The following is a 20926-nucleotide window of genomic DNA, read 5'->3' as shown; positions in this document are numbered from 1 at the left end:
CTCCTGGACCATACCGGTAGTATTTTTTTCCCAGCTTGTTCATAACAGGCGCGATCCCTTCCCCGACATCAAACGCACAGGTCAGCTGCACTTCAGCGAACTGTCAACCCCAGGTGGCTTCGCTTCATTGGCAACGTCTCACTGCTGATTATGCATCTGATTGTTTGCTCCCAGTAGACAGATTGAGTAATTGAAAGGCAATGCTACCGTGACGCTCATGCGGCATAAGGGCCATTGGCATACAAGAGATCTCCTCATCCATAATGACAATCGCCCGGCATCTGTCAGCGTCACTTGGCTCGTGTGGCTCATATAGGCTATCCTCGAGCAAGCCAAGCCCCAGTGATCACGGCCATGGCTACTGCGTCCCACGAGCTCACAGCAACCATCCTTGCGATGTCCGACAGGGCGGCATTTTCCCTGCCGGTCCTCGACAATACTTACGGGGCTCTGCTCCTTGGGACTTTCTTTGGGCTCATGTGCGTCTACAGGCCGTAGCGGTCCAAATACCTTCTACTGACATTTCTTCGCGACAGGTTGTATGGCCTCACCGTACACCAGACCTACAGATACTTCAGGCTGTATCCCACCGACATTCTAATCCTGGTCTATCTGGTGAGTACCTTAGGTGTTATGAAAAATACGAACGCTGACTCCCGAGGTCGTGTAGGTCCTCGCGATCTTGTCAGTCCGAGTGATTCCGCAGATTCTCCATCTTCCACGTCAACAGGATAATTGAGACAGTGCATACAGCTATGATCATGGCTGCTTGGTGCGTATCCCTGTCAGCTGTCTCTTCAAACATATCTGAAGTATATCCCACTAGTTACTACCATCTCGTATCTAATTACTTCAATCCCATTGCTCTTCTAAAGGGACACTGGTACGTTCACCGTCGAGGCATCGGTATTCCCCTTCGCTGATAGTCGCCGAAGGTCAATGAGGGTAAGTGTAAAATCAATTGCACACATGGGAAACGCTCAAATGTTTTTCGGGAGACTAGATCATAACCTCCACATCCGTATGCATCTGCAACCTTACACATGCTATACTCACTTTCTTACTATCAATTGGAACATGCTCACGCTCAGGGATTGAGCATCTTCGTTTGCCAAGCGTGAGGTTTGGATCACCATCTCAACATTCAGTCGCTTACACGCTTTCACCAGTTTCTACGCTCGTCGGGTGTGGTATGGTAAGTGAAAGGAGTCAATGTCCGGGAGAGTCTTTCCCTGAGATCGTTCACAGTGGGTCATCAGTATAGATATATTGTCGGGGTGGCGGTGAGTTATTCTGTGCTCAATGGGTTGCATCACGATTCTGACAAAGATCCAGGGGTCATTGCGGGGCTCTTGACAAGGGCGGTGCTTTCATGAACGGAGTCGTACCGTAAGTCCTGCCAACACATCCATGCTTGTATAGCATCGTCGGACTCCTCGGCGCCATATTTGTGAGCCCTTCGGAAGCTCCCCTTATGCCAGCTAGCCTTCGACGTCGACTTCATAGTCATCCTGCCAGACAATTTCATATGGGCCGCAATCGGCATCGTTGCAGCCAAGCTCTATGCAAATTCCGTCCTCCCAGTGTGCGTCTCTCGTTCCTCCTACGCTGTAGCATTGTCGCCTGATGCATTCGCCCCACGTCATGCTTAGCCTGAACTCCCGCCGAGCGCTGTCCGACCGCATGCTCGAAGGGATTGAGATGGGCTCCTATGAGCCTCGAGGCGCACGAGCGCGGCCTCACACAGTCGTCGACACTTGGGATGTCCCTCAGCTCTCCGTCGGTCTCCCATCCCGCGACACATACGTAAGCTTCACGACGCCCACGGATATCCATTCCGACGAGGCAGCGTCCGGGGTCTGCGCTCTTGAGGCTATTCAGGCTAAGTCCGTGCCATGTTCAGAGGCCCTCATAGTCAAGATGGCCGCTTAAGAGTAAAGTAATCGACCACCGTGGCCTGCTACGCCACGCCTATGAAACAACATTCTGATAACTAGACGTATCGAGCTGCGGGCTGTGTCCATGCTCTGCCTGTTCATCCGTACCGTGACTACGTATTCGAATATCTACCGTGCACCTTCCGGACCGAACATCCTTCTCATGCGGCTCTCCACGCTGCTGCATGTATCGATACTCACCCAGCTTCTCCTGCAGTCGCTGACGAACCTTAGATATGGAACCAGGATTGAATCCGAATCGTCCGATTCCGGTTTGTGCTGCGGTATTGCTGGGGTAAAGACAGTCTCCCCCGCCCCTTTGCTGAAGCCCACCTGGCCCTGGCCCTAAGCCCTCGCCTTCACGCGTCCCTAGCGCGAAGCGACCCCCACCATGGCGACAGCTACCGTGAGGACGAAGCCAGCGAAGACGACGCGCGCTCAGCAGCCGAAGACTGCGACGTTCGCCAATGGGAACGCGAACTCGAACACCACGCTGACGCTCCATCTCAACGTGAACGCCGGTGCGGGCAGCCGCGCGATCTCCCTCGGCAACGGCAACAACGCGGCAGGGGGACGGCGCACTGGCAGCAGCGCAGCAGGTAGGCAGGTGAGTGCGATCGCACCAGCCTACTCCTACTCGGGTTATCGATCCTGGTGCGTACACTTCGTGTAGACCCGGGGCACGAACCAGAACAATCGGGCTCCTGGCCAGCCCACGAACAACAACCCTCCTCCCAACCAGTCCCAGCGCCCCGCGCCGCGCCCGCAGCAAACTCAGAACAACAATAACAATAACAACAACCACCCCGGGGGCAGAAACGCTGGCGGCAACGCGCACAATCACGCCCCCAGCCCGCAACAGCAGAGACAGTCGACCAACCGGAGCGCAGGCACCGCTCGCTCGGGGAACGCAGGGAATAGCCATGTCCCCAGAGCGCTTTCGACGCCCCGCCAGCAGCCGCCCTGGCAGGATGCGCAGGTAGGCACTTGTCCGCGTGCGCGCGCAGTTTGGTAGCTGAGGATGGGTACCAGAGGATGACTTCTGCCACCGGTGCGCTCGTGCCTGCTTCCCGGGCGCTCGTTGTCGGCCAGGGAAGGGGACGGCGCGCATGATTGTGTGTGTTTTCGAGTATGGAGGGGGGGGGCTGCCTGTGTAAGCATAGAGCGTCCAGCAAGGGAACCGGCTCGGGGAGGAGATTGGGACGAGAAGGTAACTGTGTGCTTGTAACAATATCACTCGGAACTCGTTCTCGGACTGTCATATTCAACGGCAAAGGGTGCGGGAACTGGTCGGCAAGAGCTCCGGGCTGGGTGTCAGGTAGGACCACGTGGTGCCGTACTCAGCTGGGTGCTGCGGGCTCTGAGGCCATTCTATATGGCGAGGCGCGGAAGGTGAGCTCACCACCGCCCTCTCGAAAGGACAGCTACCCAAAGCTACCGGCTGTGTAGAAGTATTTTCAGTGAGTCGTTGGTTCGGACTAGAATCGAAGGTTTCGCACTGTGGGTACACCTTCGAAGCTTCAGACTCAGCGTGTGCATGTTATGCGTTCTATCGGGGAGCCTCGAGGATTCAATATTCAACGTTCGTAGTCTGGCGGAGCGAAGCGGCATGCAGTACTTTCCGGCACGGCAGCGGCATTACGATAGAGATTTGTCGTAGATGTCATCAAGGATGACCGAGGAGCGAAACAAGGCTACCACCGCACACAGCTGCGTATACTTTCTTAGCGGTGGAATGCCAGAAAGCTCACTTATCCAGTCTATTCGCATGCGCGCCGTGTCGGCTGGTGATGGCACAAAGGACCAGCAGAGGATGCTGCCGCAGCTCAAGAATGGTCGAAAACAACAACGGTTGTAGGTTTACCGGACGGAGCGCGCGCCACCGGCGAGATGCCGGCTCCGCAGTCCGATGAGGCACAGCCCAACATCCTTCCCTTGCTCTATACGCCCAGCGGGCGTCGCTAGCTCGTATATCCACTCCTTCCTTTCTCCTAGGTGCTCTATCTCGATATTGGTCCACATTCGCCCCAACTCCCTCGCCATGGTCGCCCAGAACAGCACTCTCTGTCCGTCAGACAACCGACAAATAATTGACCAGAGTAGTTTCTGGAGCTCAAACGGGCTGAACTGGGACGCACATCGGATAGGATGGGTGGTTTCAGGAGCGTGCGCCGCTGTGGTATGTGCAAGCTCGATGGACGGTGGACCTCAGTCTTCAGACCACTCATGCAGGGCATGGTAGACGGTCCTCCTCACGGCGATCAACGTCTCGTTCCACTGCAGGTGAGTATGCGGCATCTTGGAGCACCACACATCTCCCAACCACCGATCCAGAAACTACACGAACCCTGGCGAACAGCGACAAATGTACGTACACAGCAAGCGCACCGCGATGAAGCCAATAACACGCTTTCCAGCATCCGAATATTGTATATGCCTGCCGTCTACGCCTTGATATCCTTCTTTTCCTACCGGTTCTTCAGGAGCTACACGTATTATGACCTCATCGAATGTGGTACGTCTATATCCACTGTTCCATGTTGGATTTCACCCGAGCTCTATCTTTCTTAGTATACGAGGTGAGTTCCTTGAAATGCCCCTTTTCTTCGTCTCTCCTACTAGCTCGCAGCAGTCGAATGAGCCACGTTCTCTATGAGCCTCACGCCCCTTCCCGTTCGGATTGAGGGGGGCCTCCCGCATGCGATAGTTCTGCACGACCCTCTATTCGCATCGCACATGCGTATCGTTTCATATGTGGCGGAACGACATAAAGGGAACTATCCGTCTTGTTCTGGCGCAGGTTTCGGCCAACGCCGCGTTCGCTGGTGAACCAAGATGTGAACAAAGACTCAAGCTCGTCGGCACGGCTACTACTCTCCCTTGCGCCCTGGTTACTGTCCTAGGCATCGGTGATGACTGCTAACTACAGATATCGCCGTCATGACGGCAACTGGAGCCCGTCATTTGATTTGAGTGTACGGCTTTCATTTCCACCTGCAAGCCCAACGAGCAGTAGTCTCGAGAAATATGAATATCATCTTGGCTGCTCTTTGCGGCTCAATATCCATTCACCGTGCTTTGAATATGGCATCTACGCGGAAACTGACCACATGCTCTACAGTCCATCACTCTCAGCGCCTTCCTGTGAGTCGACCTCTGTTCAACAGACTGCCCCTTGACTGATTCGCAAATGACAAGCCTCCTCCTCATCGAGTACGTCGCTGCGACAGCAGTCGGCCACGACGTCGACAATGCCATCCTCCGCAAAGACAAATCAAGTCTACCAATTCCTGTACGTGGACTTGTGGCAATGGTGCGATTGCTGCTCCCCTACTGACCCTGTTCACGCCAGTTCTGTTGTTGGCGGTATCGACCAACTAAGGTGGGCATCAGACCCTCTTTCTTCTGCAGCACGATGTTAATGTTTAGCTCTGTATCCCGTAGGCCTACTTCATGTACGCCGTGAAGGTTTGCGCATTCGTTTTTTTTCCGGTGCCGAACACTTTCTGACGCCAGCGCGATAGTGGTCCGTACTCCAGTACGTCATCCTACGACCAGGTAAACTCATCCAGCACTTCGCACGGCTTGCTCGTACTGATGGGATGGCAAAGCACTTTCCATCGCGGGAATCATCTGCCAACACTACGGTGTGCTGTGCGAGTCGGGCCCTTGGAGCTTCAAGACTGCACACGCATACATCAGCGTCATCGACGCTGTTAGCATCACGTACGTGGACGCTGCGCAGGGCTGAGACGTCACCATTCACAGCTTCGCTCATATGCAGGGTTGCGCTATACGGGCTGTTGATATTCTACGGGCTGACGAAGGAGGAGCTCGTGGGGAAGAAGCCTCTGGCCAAGTTTTTATCCATCAAGCTCATCGTCATGTTCACCTTCTATCAGTACTTGGTGGTAGGTCTTCGCAGAAGGGGCTAACTCAATCGTAACCGTCCGGTGATTCTCATCTGCGATGACAGTTCGATGCACTTGAAGGAGCGAATCCACCTGTGATTAAAGCGACGCCATATTGGACGGCGACCAACATCGCCGATGGTCTCAACGCGCTCGCCATTTGCATCGAGGTACGTGCTGTCTCCCGGTTCGATGAACAGTTGATCGTTACGTAGATCGACACAGATGGTGCTGTTCTCCGCTTTCATGATGCACGCCTACACGTGGAAGGAGTACGTCATCCCGGGCCGCCCCAAGACAGGCTTCGGGCGGCCGCTCTTGGACAGCATCAACTACGGTACGTCATCAACACAGCTCATACGTCTCCCGAGCCCATCTCTTATATGTCGCACCGTTGGCCTCCTCTAGCCGACTTCGCGCGCGAGATCTGGAGCTCGACCAAGTTCTTCATCGACTTCATTCGCGGCAAGCCGGGCACGCACGGCGTGCGCATCACGGTGACGAACGCGGACGGACGCGCGGTCACAAAGAAGACGTACGGCGAGGCGTTCGGCTTCGAGCGTAGCTCGTCCTCGGGCGTCAGCAGCCTCTCTTCAAGCCCAAGCGCGAATGTCTACCGCGGCCGAGCAGGAGGAGGGGGTGAGTCCATGACCATGTCCGCTGTACGTCCGCCCCGGGAATCCTATGAAGAGAACATCAGGTTAGCGCCGTATCAGTACGGGGGCGGCGAAGCGAACAGCGCGGAGGGATATACGACTGGGCCGAGCATGGAGAACGTGAGCATACCGCGCTACTGAGCGCGTCTGAGGTTGGAGGGGTAGGCCAGCGGCGACGCGCGGGGCGCTTGCGGTTCGTGTTGTGGTGTTGTAGGTGCTAGAGAAGAGGCGAGGGAGAGGCGAGGCGAAGGGCTGGAGTGGTTCTCCTGTATCGCGTTTGATTAGTCCTTGTCCTTCCGGTTCTCTCGTGGTCCGCTGTCGTTCTCTTGATTCACTATCCTCTGCTGTAATTGCTACGGCTCGTTCATGTGTTCGTGCGTAATGGACATTCCGTGCCCTCGTCTCTGCCTCATTTTAGCTCATCCCTTTGTAATATGTCTCCGATAAGCACTCTCCGCGGCTTTGGGCGTTGTCGAAGGGGACGATGCGCTTCTCATGGGCACTATGGTAAGTCGTGCATGCAGATACGCCCTCGGACCACGCAAAGCGCCAGCCACTACGTGACTGTCGATATTGACAAATCATGGCCGGAGATTGAGTAAAATACGTTTCGTTGTGTGCCTTTGCTGGCCGAGCTCCATATGCAACCGAATTTGTTCCTCAACGTCGGAAAGTCATTGGTCCCTTACACCATGCCTTCCTTTTCTTGGCGGAGACCACACGCATGCTAGAGTATATCTGCTTCACCTCGGTAATGCCTGTTTGCGTGCGTAGTCGTCGTGAGAGTAGCACGTTCACCGGGAGGCCGTCTGAGGCAGTTACCGGACGTAGGCAACACGACGAGCACACACCCTACCCAGCAAGTATGCCACGCACTACTACAGTCGTTTGCATATCAAATTGCAGTCGACGCGCGCGCCGCGGGGCTGTTTGCCCGTGTTTGCAACGCCGTGAGCGAGCGCCTCTCTGCCTGTTTGGGACCGGCCTCCGTCAACCCATTGTGGCCATCAAGTACAAAAAGCTTCTCCTGCACTGAAAGCCAACAAGGCATTGCTAGGGGCCATACTGTATGTACTATCAACCCGCTACGACATTTTTTAGGGATTTTGTCTGTTTTCATTGAGGGTGCACCCACCGAAGTGGCAGTCCTAGCCGGTACCCGACGGCGGAGCAAACACGAACAAACAGGCTCGACGCGCGCACGACACTGCAGTTTGATATGCAAACGACTGTAATCTTACTCCCACGAACATTAGGGGTAGTCAAAGATGGCGTTTCGGAGGACGGTTCGACAAGCGATTCTGCAGCGATTCGGTGGAAGGGAATCGTCCTGGATTCGTGTGGGCACTTTGACCACCCCACGTTTCTACGGGTTGATTCCAGGGCAGATTCTTGAGTCGGTCAGGCCTACGGGCGTCTGTGATATCGGGATTAGGTAATCGTGCCGCGTTGTTCTTCCCCTAAGTACTACAGTATGCCTCGTTACAGCTCTCGGGCCCGCAGAGCAAATATATTCAGTCCATCAAGACACGCCGCACTCGATTCCTGGTCTTCGTGCCAGAGCCATCAGCAGGTTGCCAGGTGAGACGGCCGGACTTTGAGAAAGTAGGGTTTTCGGTCTGGTTGGACACTACAAGGTGGAGGGAATCTGTAGACCAGCAATTCTGATAAAAATAGAGAAGCGGCAAGCTCGCAGTAGGGCCATGGTCGCTCGTAAGTAAGACGTGCTAAGAGAAACCCCAATTAAATTTTGACATATAACCTATTTTAAGAGGGCTTATCCGAGCTCGGGCTGAGGGAATCGAGTGCAGAGAATCGCGATTCGAGTGGGCGGTGCTCCTCCAGACTCGCACCGGCGATTCGACGCGATTCTGCCAGAATCGCGGATTCCCCCCCTCTCGAATCGTCTCCCGAATCGTTCCCTCGAATCGTCCACCGAACCGCCATCTTTGACTACCCCTATTGATATTCCTCGTGATCCGTTCTGCCCTGGGAGCGAGTCCGGCACCGGGGCGATCTCCATGCCCGAACTACATGCACCTAATAGGGAAAGACCGACTGTGCCGGCTAATACCGAACGTGTCGACTGTCTATTTTCTCTGCGCCCAACCTGGGTATGCACCACTCACACAGTCAGAGTTTAAGCGTACACAGAGCCTTCTCCAGTTCAAGCTTCACTTGAATCAAATCCGGCTATCATCCCATTAATGCTCAAGGAAAACGCGCATCCTAGACGTCTTATGCCGGAACGCCCTTAACCTCGCTTGATGCGTTGGACAGGGTGCTGCAAGGTGTTGACTTTCACAGGCTACACATCTTCTGCGCTTCCTAGACGCATTAGAGATACGGTATATGCTCTATCCCCGCCATCACCCTACATATTTACTCATCAAAATTGCACCATTTTTCTTGGCGTTGCACTAGTGTGGCAGCGAGTGTGCCTCTGTGCTCGCAGGCACCAGTACCAATGCCACGACCACTCCACTTCTTTTCCGTACGCTTGCGAACAGTGCGTTGTGATCGTCTCGCGTATGAGCATAGTTCTCATGATCGTATTCAGGGCATTGTGTACAGGCAGCGTTCGCCCTCTTTTAACTCCGTTCGTCTGCATACTTGTCATGTCGGATAGCTTACCGGCTATGTCATATCGGACGGCAGTGTGTGAGACGGTTATACCCTGCGCCAGGTCCGCAACTCGCTTCCGTTATGTGGGTCTCCCAGTTCACACTCACGGAATGTGCACATCGTGATTGGGTGCACCTGTACAGACGGACAACCTGTAGGCTCAAGGAATCGCAAACTGTTGTGCACAGGTGTCAGTGATATAAACAGGCGGGTGCAAATCGCGACGTTCCTCAAGACTCCGACACTCCATTACCTCTCATATCTCTGACCTTCAGCAATGGTCTTCAAAGCCCTCCTCATCTCTGTCCTCGCTGCATTTCAGATCACTAAAGGTGAGTTAACGGGTTACTGGTGCGGTTTGACTATGGCTTACTGACCCACTCGTCTCGCAATAGGCGCCCTCATTCGTCGTGCCACCTGCTCCGACGGCACAGTAGTGGCCAACAGCGCGTGCTGCGTTCTGATTCCGGTCATTCAGGACATTCAGGAGAACCTCTTCGACGGTGGCGAGTGCGGGGAGGAGGTGCACGAGTCCCTTCGTCTCACCTTCCATGATGCAATCGGTATTTCTCCCGCCATTGCCGCAACGGGCGTTTTCGGGTCGGTACTCCCTCAATGAGCACACAAACCATTCTGACCAATACACAGAGGTGGAGGCGCCGACGGTTCAATAATCCTCTTCGAGGACATCGAGCCCAACTTCCACGCCAACAACGGTGTCGACGAGATCATTGACGAGCAAAAGCCTATCATCGCGAAGCACAACATTACGACCGCGGACTTCATCCAGTTGGCGGGTGCGATCGGCGTCTCGAACTGCCCTGGTGCTCCTCAACTAAATGTCTTCATCGGCCGTCCCGATGCGACGCAGCCTGCGCCGGACAAGACCGTCCCCGAGCCATTCGATTCTGTCGACAGCATCCTCGCCCGTTTCCAAGACGCGTTCTCCGACGTCGGCGGCTTCACTCCTGCTGAGGTTGTTGCGCTCCTGGCCTCCCACACCATCGCTGCCGCCGACCACGTCGACCCTAGCATCCCCGGCACACCCTTCGACTCGACCCCCGAGCTTTTTGACACCCAGTTTTTCATCGAGACCCAGCTTCGCGGCACGTTGTTCCCCGGCACAGGGGGCAACCAGGGTGAGGCCCAGTCCGCACTCGCGGGGGAGCTCCGCCTCCAGTCCGACTCAGAGCTCGCGCGCGACTCGCGTACGGCGTGCGAGTGGCAGTCGTTCGTGAACAACCAGGCGAAGCTCCAATCTGCGTTTAAGGCCGCTTTCCGCAGGATGTCCATCCTCGGCCACGACGAGAGCTCGCTCATCGACTGCTCCGATGTCGTCCCCGTGCCTCCTGCGCCCGCTTCTGATGCGCACTTCCCCGCCGGGCAGACCATCGACGATGTCGAGCAGGCGTGCGCCTCTACTCCGTTCCCCACTCTCCCCACCGACCCTGGCCCAGCTAGCTCTGTCGCCCCTGTGTGAGTGTTCTGACCCTGACAGGCTTGGATGTCTAGAAGCTGACTTACTGCATACAGTCCCCCTTCCTAAGTCGATTTTGTCATCAGTTTGGAGGGTTGCAGCTTTGCTGCATGCAGATCTATTTCGCGATCTTCTGTAGTGGTTAGGTGATGGGGAAAAATGCTTCGCTATCGGCGCCCCGGAACCGCCTTGTGTCAGTCAAGTTCTCAATGGTAGTATATTAATGTACCGTTAAGAATTTCCAGTTCCAGTTGAGGGACGAGTCTTCCCCGCTACCCCACGCGACCATGAATACCTTGTGATCCGCCTGTCAGCACCGACCTACCATCTCGTACGGGTCCTGCATGCCGTCGTCGATCGTGCGGTGGAGAAGGAAAGCTTCGACTCGATGATGCTATTACACTCGTAGTACTAGTAAAGTCCGATGGTGACGATGTGCTCGTTCTGCCATCCCTTCTACACCCCGGCTTCCCCTAGCAATTCTGGAGTTTCGCAGGGGTAGTCACGACGTTGGCAAGTTATGTACCTGGAGGGTTCGTCCTACCATTCGTAACAGAAATTGGGATGTCGGCCCGGCGGTTACGGTAAGGAAACAGAGCGGCTTCAGGCGCGTATTTTTGGGCGCCAGCCACGATCGCGGACAACCGCAAGCACACTTAGCCGAATAAATAGGCAAAACATCGGCATAGTCCACATCTCGATACATAGAGTCATGGCAATCTCTTTAATAGATATGGCGTAGCAGGGCACGGTGGTCGATTGCTTTACTCTCAAGCGGCCATCTTCACAGTGAGAGCCTCTGAACTTAGCACGGACTTCGCCTGGAGACCGCGGACCCCGGACGCTGTGTCGTCGGAATTGGTATCCGTGGGCGTTGTGAAGCTTATGTGTGTGTCGCGGGATGGGAGATCAACGGGGAACTGAGGAACATCCCAAGTGTCGACCACTGTGTGAGGCCGCGCTCGAGGGCCTCGAGGCTCATAGGAGCCCATCTCAAACCCTTCGAGCATACGGTCGGACAGCGCGCGGCGTGAATTGAGACTAGGCATGACGTGGGGCGAAAACGTTAGTGACAACACCATAGCGTAGGAGGAACGAGAGACGAGCGACGTACACTGCGAGGACAGAGTTTGCGTAGAGCTTGGTTGCAACGATGCTGATTCCGATGTATATGAAGTTGCCTGGCAGGATGATGGCCTATGAAGCCGACGTCAAAGACTGGCTGGCATGAGTAGAGTCTTGAGAGGGCTCACAAATATGGCGCCGAGGAGTCCGACGATGCTATATGTGCATGACCATGTTGGATCAGCAAGGCATACAATACGACTCTGTTCATCAAGGCACTGACCTTGTCAAGAGCCCTGCCATTGTATAGATTCAGGAAGACCACGCCCTGCATGCTACTGGAGCCACACACCTGTATTGATGGCATATACCACGATAATATCGATGGTAGAGTCGGTCCTATACTCGCTATCAGCAGTATATAATATGCTTGTAACGGACCATCACTAACCGCTTGAATCCTGTGCGGCTCCGCACCAGCACAAAGATCAAAGAGCTGGTGAGGAGTATGTCTATGGCCACCGCCAGGCTGAACAGGACAGACACCATCCACTGAGGGTCGCGAATCAGATTTTGATCTATGTTTCGGGATGAGACCCTAATACTCACGCTGTCACGATGGAAGTCGCTCAAAGGTAGGATGAAGCTATGAAGGCAGTCAACGCGTCAGATCTCTATGCTTAATAATCGATACCTGGAACGCACCCTTCAACAGTTGCAGCTGATCGACACGCAACTCGTCAGCCAAAGCAGCGCAGCTTACGACATTGCCGCCACTTACAGATGGTGAACGCTGCCAGTGAGAGCGGAGCATCGCTATCATTGTGAGGTTTCCTGCGAGGGGTTACTCAGTACTAACCTAGGAGGGCTAGCATAAGGACTCCCTATATCTTTGTAAGCACCGAGATGCAATCCATTCAGCGCAAAATTGCTCACCGCAACCCCGACAATATATCTATACTGATGACCCACTGTGAAAGATCTCAGCGCAAGACTTTCCTTGACATCAACTCCTTTCACCTACCATACCACACCCGACGAGCGTAGAAACTAGTGAAAACGTGTAAGCGACTGATTGTTGAAATAGCGATCCAAACCTCACGCTTGGCAAACCAAGATGCACAATCCCTGGGCGTGAGCATATTCCAATTTATAGTAAGAAAGGATGTAATCTAGCAGGTATAAGGTTGCGGCTGCATACCGACGTGGGGGTTATGATCTAGCCGCCCGGAAAAATAAAAGTTGAGCGTTCCCCATGTGTACGATTGATCTGACACTAACCCTTGTTGACCTTCGAGGGCTATCAGCGAAGAGGAAGACCGACTCCTCGACGTTAAACGTACCAGTGTCCCTCTAGAAGAGTGATGGGATTGAAGTAATTCGATACGAGATGGTAGTAACTAGTGGGATATACTTCAGATATGTTTGAAGAGACAGCTGACAGGGATACGCACCAAGCAGCCATAATCATAGCTGTATGCACTGTCTCGATTGTCCTGTTGACGTGTAAGATGGAGAATCTGCGGAATCACTTGTACTGACAAGATCGCGAGGACCTACACGATCTCGGGAGTTAGCGTCCATATTTTTTCGTAAGTGTAGGTACTCACCAAATAGACCAAGACTGGGATGTCGGTCGGATACAGCCTGAAGTATCTGTAGGTCTGATGAACGGTAAGGCCATACAACCTGTCACGAAGACGTGTCAGTAGAAGGTATTTCGACCGCCATGGCCAGGAGACGCACATGAGCCCAATGAAAGTCCCAAGGAGCAGAGCCCCGTAAGTATTGTCGAGAGCCGGCAGGGGGAATGCCGCCCTATCGGACATCGCGAGGATGGTCGCTGTAAGCTCGTGCGGCGCAGTAGCCATGGCCGTGATCACTGGGCCTTGACTTGCACGAGGTTAGCCTATATGAGACATACGAGCCAAGTGACGCTGACAGATGCCGGGTGATTGCCATAAGGATGAGGAGATCTCTTGTGTGCAAGTCGCCCTCATGCCCTATGAGCGTCACGGTCGCATTACCTTTCTATTCTTCGACCTGTCCACGCGGAGCAAACAATCAGTCGCATAATCAGCAGTGGGATGTTGCTGATGAAACCGAGCCACCTGCGGTTGACAGTTCGCTGAAGTGCAGCTGACCTGTGCGTTTGATGTCGAAGAAGGGGTCGCGCCTGTTATTGACGGGCTGGGACGCATTATCTTCGAACCGCACCACGTCCCTCGATCGCCGCTATATCATCATTGGCTGTGATCAATGACGAACTCTGAAACTGCCGGCAGAAACTCGTGAACCTACCGACTTGCAGGGCTTCGTGAAACATTCGACGGGCGCAAATTGAGTGCATGAGTATTGAGGCGGGCGTGTGTCTTCATTTGTACGGCAGGGTGTGGGAAGGGTTCTGACCTCGACCCCTTCGATAGACTTTATCATCGGACTCGAAACCCTATTTGAGGGCGGTTCATGGTGTGGCTACAAACGCTGTAGAAGACAAGAGTCAAAGTTGATGCGCTGGCGGTGTCGGAGGCAATGTGGCAGGTTCTAGGTTAACCCGCCCCAGCGCAATTGAACTTGAACTGGATAAAGTAAACGATGGTATTGAGAGCGTACCGCAGCGAGAACACCACGACGTGGATGTGCACAGCCAAGAATGGGCGCGGAAATCTTGCGGGCCTCGGAAGAAGGCATTCAATTCCGATTACGATATTGCAACCCCAAACCAATGGCAAGGGCCAAGATGACCCAAAGAGAACCCTTCCACCGAACTTCAGGGCGAAGAAGCTCACTTCGGGGCGGATCAAAGATAGGAACGGCCTTTTTCATGCAAGGACGATTGAACGGTAGTGAGCTCAAATCAAGCGGACGACATGCCCCACAGGACTCGCACACGAGGCCTCGAAGGCTGTGAGGTGATTGAGGCGACATCTTTTCCTGCATCCCGTGCAGCGTACTAGAACAAAGCACCCTCCTGCAAGTACGGAGGAATGAGTGACAGCGCCGTGAAGGGCAAGAGAGTTCGGCATACGATAGGGATCTATCACGTGTTGATGGCCCTCGGCTTCCGCCCCTCGAACAGCGCCACAACTCCAACAACCTCCACCGAAGATTCCTCGAACGCTTCCTCCAGAGCCTGTCGGAGACCGTCCACCGAATCACCGACATTGCCGAAGATGCCCTTCCTGTTGTACAGCCCCATGAGCCTCCTGCCCAGCCAATTGTGCGCCACTCCCTGCCCCAGGACGGTGGATCCGTAGACCACGCCGTCCGGCGAGAGCGCGGGGACGACGTTCGCGAGGACGTCTATCGCCTTTCGAGGAAAGGAGCCCGGGAGGCAGTGGAAGAGGTAGTACAGCACGACAGAGTCGTACTTGCCGTGCATGTCCTCGGGAAGCGGTTGGAAGACGTTGTGGACAAGTGTCTGGATCGAGCCTCGGTAGCCCGCTTTCTCCAGGCGCTGCCTCGAATACTCGAGGGTGGTGGGATTGAGATCACAGAGAGTGACCAGCCTAGTCTTCGACAAGGCACCGGAGGAGGCCGCTGCAGCGGGGTAGTAGCCGGTGCCTGCCCCAATCTCGAGGTGAGCGGTGGACTCCTTGAGGTGTTGTTCGTAGAGGGGAAGGAGTATGGAGCGAGTAGAGCAGCGCCATGCGAAGATGTTGGAGAAGACGAGCACGACGAGGTCGTAGACTCGCAGGTTGAAGGTCGTGTATACGGAGGCGGACGGCTCCATGGGGGAAGTCCCGGGGCTGGTCGAGGAGCTAGATTGGCGGGAGACTGGGAGGCGGTGAGAGAGCCACGCTATCGGCCTCGAAGAAAACTCACCAGCTCAGAACTGTTTCAAGAAGCTCAGTACAGCGAAACCTAGTCCATAAGCCGCGCACGAACCTTATCTGGTCACCAGTGTATGACGTATCAGCCTCTATATACAGCGAGTGCTTCGCCTGTCCGCATCGCTTGCATACCCAGATGAGAAACCATCATAGCCCAAAGCTCAGGTAACCGATTTGAGCATCAGCAGATGCGACCCAGACAGGTGGAGGCAAGACGCTCTTTAGCGCCATGGCATATGAACTCTACACGGGATTACCCGGAACGGGGAGCGCCAATGGTGTTCGCGTTTCCCTTCATCCCATTCAGCTGAGCTCGCGAGTCTCTATAGTGGGTTTTCACAGTACCATCGTAACATGGCGGGGATGGTGAGATCGCGAGAGGATGTATGGGGTGGCACCCTTTCCTACCAACGCTCGGCCCCTCACTCGAGCACTGTGTCATAAGCCTTCATGATCCTGTCCCCCGGCCGGACACGCTAGACTCCACACGTCCCAATAACTTTACTGGCAGAGGAAGACATGACACGAGTGTACGAAGGCCTCGGTCCGTGTTTGTAGGCGCCACGCACGCCACGCCTTCCATGTGGCCGGCTTTCCTCGAGCTTCTCGCCCGCCCCAGAGAGCCACCTTTCCCGTGTCTCCAACAGCTGTCCTTCATCTTCGTCTGTCCGGCCGGATGCTTGTCCTCCTGCGGCGAAGGGTTCAGCGCGTGCGTGAGCGCGCTCAGCGACGCTTCGAGATATCCGTGCTTTTCTCGATTCTCGGTCCGCGTCGACGAGCCGACATACTTGATGAGCCTGTTCCGAGACATGAGTACTTGAGTGCCGGCGCCGCCAGGCCGGAGGTCGTAGAGGGGTTGCTCGTCGACCTTGCTCGGTCCGGAAAGGAGGTTGACGTGAGTATGAACACAGTATAGATGAGCCGCTTGTTTAAGCTCTCATGTGCCACAGGACGTTCACTAAGTAGGACTACAGCTTTGACATTTTATCGGCCTATCATCCGGGTCCTCTGCTTGCTGTTGTCTTGGAACTGGCTCAAGCTCATGATGCATTTTGGGGTGTGAGGGCCGCCGTCCATTTACAATCAACCATATGCCTGGTTGCATGACAGTCGACGTGCTGATGCTACGACGTGGTAGAGGTGATACCAAGCAGCAGCGAGTCATGCAAATCATGTCACTTCACATGCCTTGACATTGGGGAGTTGGTAGCCGCGACTATATTGATCATAGTCGATGGAAGAGTGGTACGTCTAGCCGAGAATTCCTGCCCCTCTTTTACCATATTCCAACATACAACCCTTCGTTGTCTTTTCCTGAGCACAGAGAGGAGATGAACGTGAGTCGAGACTCAAAGCGATGAAGGGCCGTGAAAGACCTACGTTCACGGAATTGTGTCCTCAAGATGCCACGCTGCCGACATCGTGGCAGACTTGATTCGATAGCCTCACGAAAAGCCTCACGGAAGCCTTCACCGAAGTCACATACATCGAGACTATCGTGCAGATATGTCAGGCTCACAAGGCGGAGGGAGGGAAAGGCTGATGGCGCAGCCAGGATGTCGTCGGTCTTGGCACCAATGTCCTGCACCCGCGCCAGCACTTCCTGCCGATTCGGTCCCCCGTTCTCCCAGGCATTCGACACGAATACGGTGATGGATGCATCTTCGAGCAGCGTCGACCGAACGTGAGACAAGACTTGAATAATCAGAACAAGGTCTAGCTGCCATGCGGTTGTGATCTCGATAGAGCGGAGCGAGGTGTATCGTGATATCCCTGATACGTGACCATCGGGTTTCAGCGCAAGGACCCCTGACGGAATATGGCTGGGCACTCACCGGAATACTCTTGTTGGTGGTCCCAATCGCCGTCAGAGAGTTTTAGGACTTCAACGGAATATGCATGCAGAAGGTCAAGGATCATGTCTACAGGGTTGTGTAGCATGTAGAGCTAGCAAGAGGACCATCAGATATTTGCAAGGGGGCATGGGACGTACGCACTGTGCACACCTCGATTTGTGTCAGCTTAGGCCAATGGCACGCACGTGCGTTTTGCTCGTGCTGAGACTTGAACATGTACCCAAACCGTTTTATTCTGAGAGACTCCAAATGAGGGAGCGATAGGAGGATGTCGCTGAGTTGGGTATAGTACTTGAGGAAGCAGCCATCCATAGTGAATGCAGTCACGTGTTGGCACGTAAACGAAGTGAGCAGGCGTGGAAGCAGCCGTCCACCGTAACTCGCTACAGACCAGTGTTCGTAAATTCGTAAGGGTCGACAGTGGGTGTTTAACGTTGACGTCTGACACAAGCTCCTCAGTTGCTAATGTCTCGTCCTTTGTGAAAGTCTGGAAATCGCGAAAGGAGATTGTTTGAACGAGTGGACCGAGCTCGGGTGCTGAAGCCATAGCACGGAAGAACGATTTGACTTGAAACACTCGGCTGAGAACCACATAACGATAAAGGTAGCAGCGTGCTACCGGAAGCCAGGCGCGGCATGTCACCGCGCACGCCTTCAAGTCAGAGGGATTGTCAGTAGTCGCGACGACATCGATAACCATTAGCTGGACGTCGAGGGGTATGTCTAGCTGCAACTCAGCTGGCTGGTGATTGAGTGAAGACGCCATATACAGGTGCGCGACTCGAACGGGAGGAAGTTGTGGATATGTAGTCGGAAGTCGACACGGAATGGCGTTGATGCGTCCGAGTCTGCTTTCGGGCGTCTATCAAATTATGTAATGTGCCACCATCGCTGGCACGCGCGCGTGGACTGCAGTTTGATATGCAAACGACTGTATTAGTCCATTGTAATGCTAGTCGCGTCTCTATCATGTATGCTCAGCCGGATACAGAGTCGTCGAACGTTCACCGTCGCCTGCGCCACGTCGCTCGGTCATACCAGTCTCCTCCACGGACCGAACGAATGCGCGCATTGACAGGGTCAGGGTGAATCACGCTTCACACACGAAATATTCAAGATATGTCAAGATCGCACATGAAGATGCTCTATCGCTGAGACTTGCCAAGGGCGCACAAAAGGTCGAGCAGCCGGCATCTGGCCCAGACCATGAGCTAAGGTCCTGGTATAACCGATATCGGTGTAACAAACCCTCCTCGTCATTTGTAACGTCCCCGGCTACTTGGTCGTCCACTTCTGCACCCAGGGATGTGCGGGTCGACGCAACCGTTGACCAGGTTTACAGGTATAGTAAACCCGTCGACATGTCGACAAGGTGAACGGTACACTTTCGCACGCTCACGCGCCTGTCGGCGACCCACCAACTTCGACGTTTTCACCCGTTCGTCTCAGCGCCTAATTCACCCGTCTGCTCGTCCTCCCCGCGGTCTGAGTTGTCGAACTCTCCCCACTCATCCGTTTGACATCAAACATTGCACAACAGTTTCCCAAGCATCTCTGCTATCTGTAAATAATCTCAAATCAGCGCTCCGATCCCTACAACTGTATCACCAACCCACTTTCTTCCACCTACCCTCTCATCTACTCTCGCCGCTCCCCTTTGTCAGTGCAGCAACTATGTATCATATTCCAAGTACTGCACTAGTGAATGCATCTGGCTGGTTCCCCCATGCGCCATCTATTGTCTCCGAAGTCTCTGTAGCGGGCTCTCCATCGGCATCCATGTCCAATATATTCCATACCTCGAGCTCTTCATCTAATGATGCCGTCATGTCGGAATCTTCCCTCCGTTTCTGCCAGTAATGACATGAGAAGTAGAAGAGCGATTCGAGCTTGATTTTGATAACAGAAGGAAAGATCGGGTCGTCCTCTGAATCAGTATCCTCGGACTGATGCTGCCTTACAAGATCACCGAAGGCTCCATGTGACGCAGTACCTCGCAGGGAACCTGTACATGATGTTGAGCCTGTGATCACCGTGAGATATATACAGACTCTATTAATAATCTTGCTACCTACCTTCGAGAGATTGGAGATGAGTAGCCTCGCTTTCAGCCGAGTTTTGCACTAGTGGTACCGTTGTGCGATCCCCGAAGTGACGCTTGAGGCGTACCTTGACATATTGTTGCGGATATTCTCGTCGCGCAGATGCAAACGAAGCTCTGCAAGGTTCATGAGGGTGGGCAGACCAAGCCGCGTTCGGAGGTCTGTCATGATTAATCCGAGTGCACTGAAAAGAATCCTCACGCTGTTCATTTGCAACACGGCGCTGGAAGCAAGGTTTGCACCAAACCTCAACCTTATCACCGTAGAGAGCCTTCGCGTCGTTCTCGATGTAGCCTGGGTGGTCATAGAAGTGCGTCCGGTACCAGCCTCGCCGGCTGAGGAATGCTGAGTTAGTGGTCTGACGAGCCTCAGTATATGCAGGCATTATGGAGAGAGGCAAAAGATGAACATTGGCTACAATATCTACACAGGTACATGAAGGAGCAAGCAAGCTAAGACATATCGATGAAACGAGTGCGAGACTTGCTGCAATATGAGAGAGACGTCCCAATTTGTCAATTGGATGCGTGCGCGATAGGGCATCCTCCAATCATATCACGTCCATGGGCGTCAGAGTCAGGTGATGGTTCTGCGGGAAAGTTAACGTCGACTTTTGTGCACAAGATGACATCGTCATCTGTTGACAAGTCGACGATAGTCGACGTCGACCGGATGTCTACCGGCACATCGCTGTCTGCACCCACACGCGAAGAGTCCCTATCATCAACAGCAAATCCCTGGTTCAGGCAGAAGTAGGGATGCATCAGATTGCGATGAGGCCGCCTGCACAAGCCATGTGTTGGCCCACTTGTAGCTCTGCGACTGTAGTTCATCTGTCGTGACGCTCACCGAACGAGTTGTTCTCGCAGCACACGGTGTCAGTGTAGCTAATGAACATCCGAATAAGCTTGCTCATATACCCTTCGGAACGATACACTTCAGTAGACTCGCCAAGCGTCACCACCGCCAACACCGACAGCCGTGATCTGGGAGCCAGTGATCCGATAGGGGTGGTGATGTCTTGGACGACGACTTCCATGGTGCCAAGAGGAGTCGACGCTGTTGCGCTACGGACGGACTGGTCTTCCGTGGGGTTTCACTTTACCTTCGTGACACACCAGTGATGGCGAGGAACAGCATTGGTCCAGGTGCTTAGATTTGAGCGTCAGCCACGATCAGCTTGCGAACAATGGTCAGCACACTTGGTATGAACACCTCAACTATCTATTCAACCTCTCTCGAGCTGGGAGAATGGGATGCGTCAGTTTGCCGCAATGAAAATGTTATTCATACACAGCTGGACCATCACTCTTGTCGCCTATGCTTGTAGAGGTTGCTGCTTGGCTCTGCTCCCGCCATCTCCACAGGTTCTTTACCCGCCGATCCAGCTTAGGAATCTTGACTCGCACGCAGGGGGGACAGCCCTAGTAGTCCGGCCGATCTTGACGCGACGCGACTGACGTC

The 20926-nt window shown here is 54.2% G+C and overlaps 7 protein-coding genes across 7 annotated transcripts; 4 read left to right on the top strand and 3 right to left on the bottom strand.

Moving 5' to 3' along the window:
- Positions 1-354: 354 nt before the first annotated feature.
- Positions 355-1932, top strand: DICSQDRAFT_169529 (uncharacterized protein; the record flags this gene model as incomplete). Its single annotated transcript, XM_007365145.1, has 10 exons — positions 355-479; positions 537-615; positions 671-684; positions 827-883; positions 936-945; positions 1004-1021; positions 1092-1117; positions 1170-1195; positions 1486-1585; positions 1653-1932. 10 exons carry the CDS (start codon positions 355-357, stop codon positions 1930-1932), a joined length of 735 nt encoding a protein of 244 aa, XP_007365207.1.
- A 22-nt stretch (positions 1933-1954) lies between these two features.
- Positions 1955-3182, top strand: DICSQDRAFT_136078 (uncharacterized protein; the record flags this gene model as incomplete). The annotated part of the gene is made up of 2 exons (XM_007365144.1): positions 1955-2916; positions 2970-3182. A coding segment is annotated over exon 1 (220 nt), but the record flags the coding sequence as incomplete, so codon positions are not given.
- Positions 3183-3978: 796 nt separating this feature from the next.
- DICSQDRAFT_169527 (uncharacterized protein) lies at positions 3979-6645 on the top strand (the record flags this gene model as incomplete). The annotated part of the gene is made up of 15 exons (XM_007365143.1): positions 3979-4116; positions 4180-4220; positions 4272-4304; positions 4355-4452; positions 4509-4516; positions 5059-5081; positions 5136-5229; positions 5290-5319; positions 5382-5405; positions 5462-5495; positions 5549-5663; positions 5722-5848; positions 5914-6018; positions 6074-6185; positions 6257-6645. 15 exons carry the CDS (start codon positions 3979-3981, stop codon positions 6643-6645), a joined length of 1371 nt encoding a protein of 456 aa, XP_007365205.1.
- A 2761-nt stretch (positions 6646-9406) lies between these two features.
- On the top strand, positions 9407-10675 carry MnP6-short (manganese-dependent peroxidase; the record flags this gene model as incomplete). Its single annotated transcript, XM_007365142.1, has 4 exons — positions 9407-9461; positions 9525-9729; positions 9778-10605; positions 10663-10675. 4 exons carry the CDS (start codon positions 9407-9409, stop codon positions 10673-10675), a joined length of 1101 nt encoding a protein of 366 aa, XP_007365204.1.
- A 701-nt stretch (positions 10676-11376) lies between these two features.
- DICSQDRAFT_169525 (uncharacterized protein) lies at positions 11377-13542 on the bottom strand (the record flags this gene model as incomplete). Its single annotated transcript, XM_007365141.1, has 20 exons — positions 11377-11647; positions 11721-11803; positions 11860-11887; positions 11955-11967; positions 12024-12070; positions 12123-12223; positions 12281-12317; positions 12377-12392; positions 12453-12464; positions 12531-12555; positions 12608-12642; positions 12696-12721; positions 12774-12799; positions 12873-12890; positions 12953-12962; positions 13015-13071; positions 13126-13167; positions 13214-13227; positions 13282-13360; positions 13418-13542. 20 exons carry the CDS (start codon positions 13540-13542, stop codon positions 11377-11379), a joined length of 1065 nt encoding a protein of 354 aa, XP_007365203.1.
- Positions 13543-14354: 812 nt separating this feature from the next.
- DICSQDRAFT_136076 (S-adenosyl-L-methionine dependent methyltransferase) lies at positions 14355-15699 on the bottom strand. Its single transcript, XM_007365140.1, has 3 exons — positions 15560-15699; positions 15497-15506; positions 14355-15448 (listed from the first exon to the last, which is right to left on the bottom strand). Exon 3 carries the CDS (start codon positions 15402-15404, stop codon positions 14712-14714), a length of 693 nt encoding a protein of 230 aa, XP_007365202.1. The 5' UTR covers positions 15405-15448; positions 15497-15506; positions 15560-15699; the 3' UTR covers positions 14355-14711.
- A 1203-nt stretch (positions 15700-16902) lies between these two features.
- Positions 16903-17672, bottom strand: DICSQDRAFT_126698 (uncharacterized protein; the record flags this gene model as incomplete). Its single annotated transcript, XM_007365139.1, has 4 exons — positions 16903-16971; positions 17024-17277; positions 17340-17426; positions 17546-17672. 4 exons carry the CDS (start codon positions 17670-17672, stop codon positions 16903-16905), a joined length of 537 nt encoding a protein of 178 aa, XP_007365201.1.
- Positions 17673-20926: the final 3254 nt, after the last annotated feature.

Source organism: Dichomitus squalens (assembly GCF_000275845.1).
Source record: "Dichomitus squalens LYAD-421 SS1 unplaced genomic scaffold DICSQscaffold_11, whole genome shotgun sequence".
Classification (NCBI taxonomy): Eukaryota; Fungi; Basidiomycota; class Agaricomycetes; order Polyporales; family Polyporaceae; genus Dichomitus; species Dichomitus squalens.
The sequence above is the reverse complement of the archived record's forward strand: the minus strand, read 5'-3'. Positions and strand labels throughout refer to the sequence as shown.

Coding starts and splice junctions, on each gene's coding strand:
- DICSQDRAFT_136076 (XM_007365140.1), bottom strand. CDS start 15,404: ATGGAGCCGTCCGCCTCCGTATACACGACCTTCAACCTGCGAGTCTAC.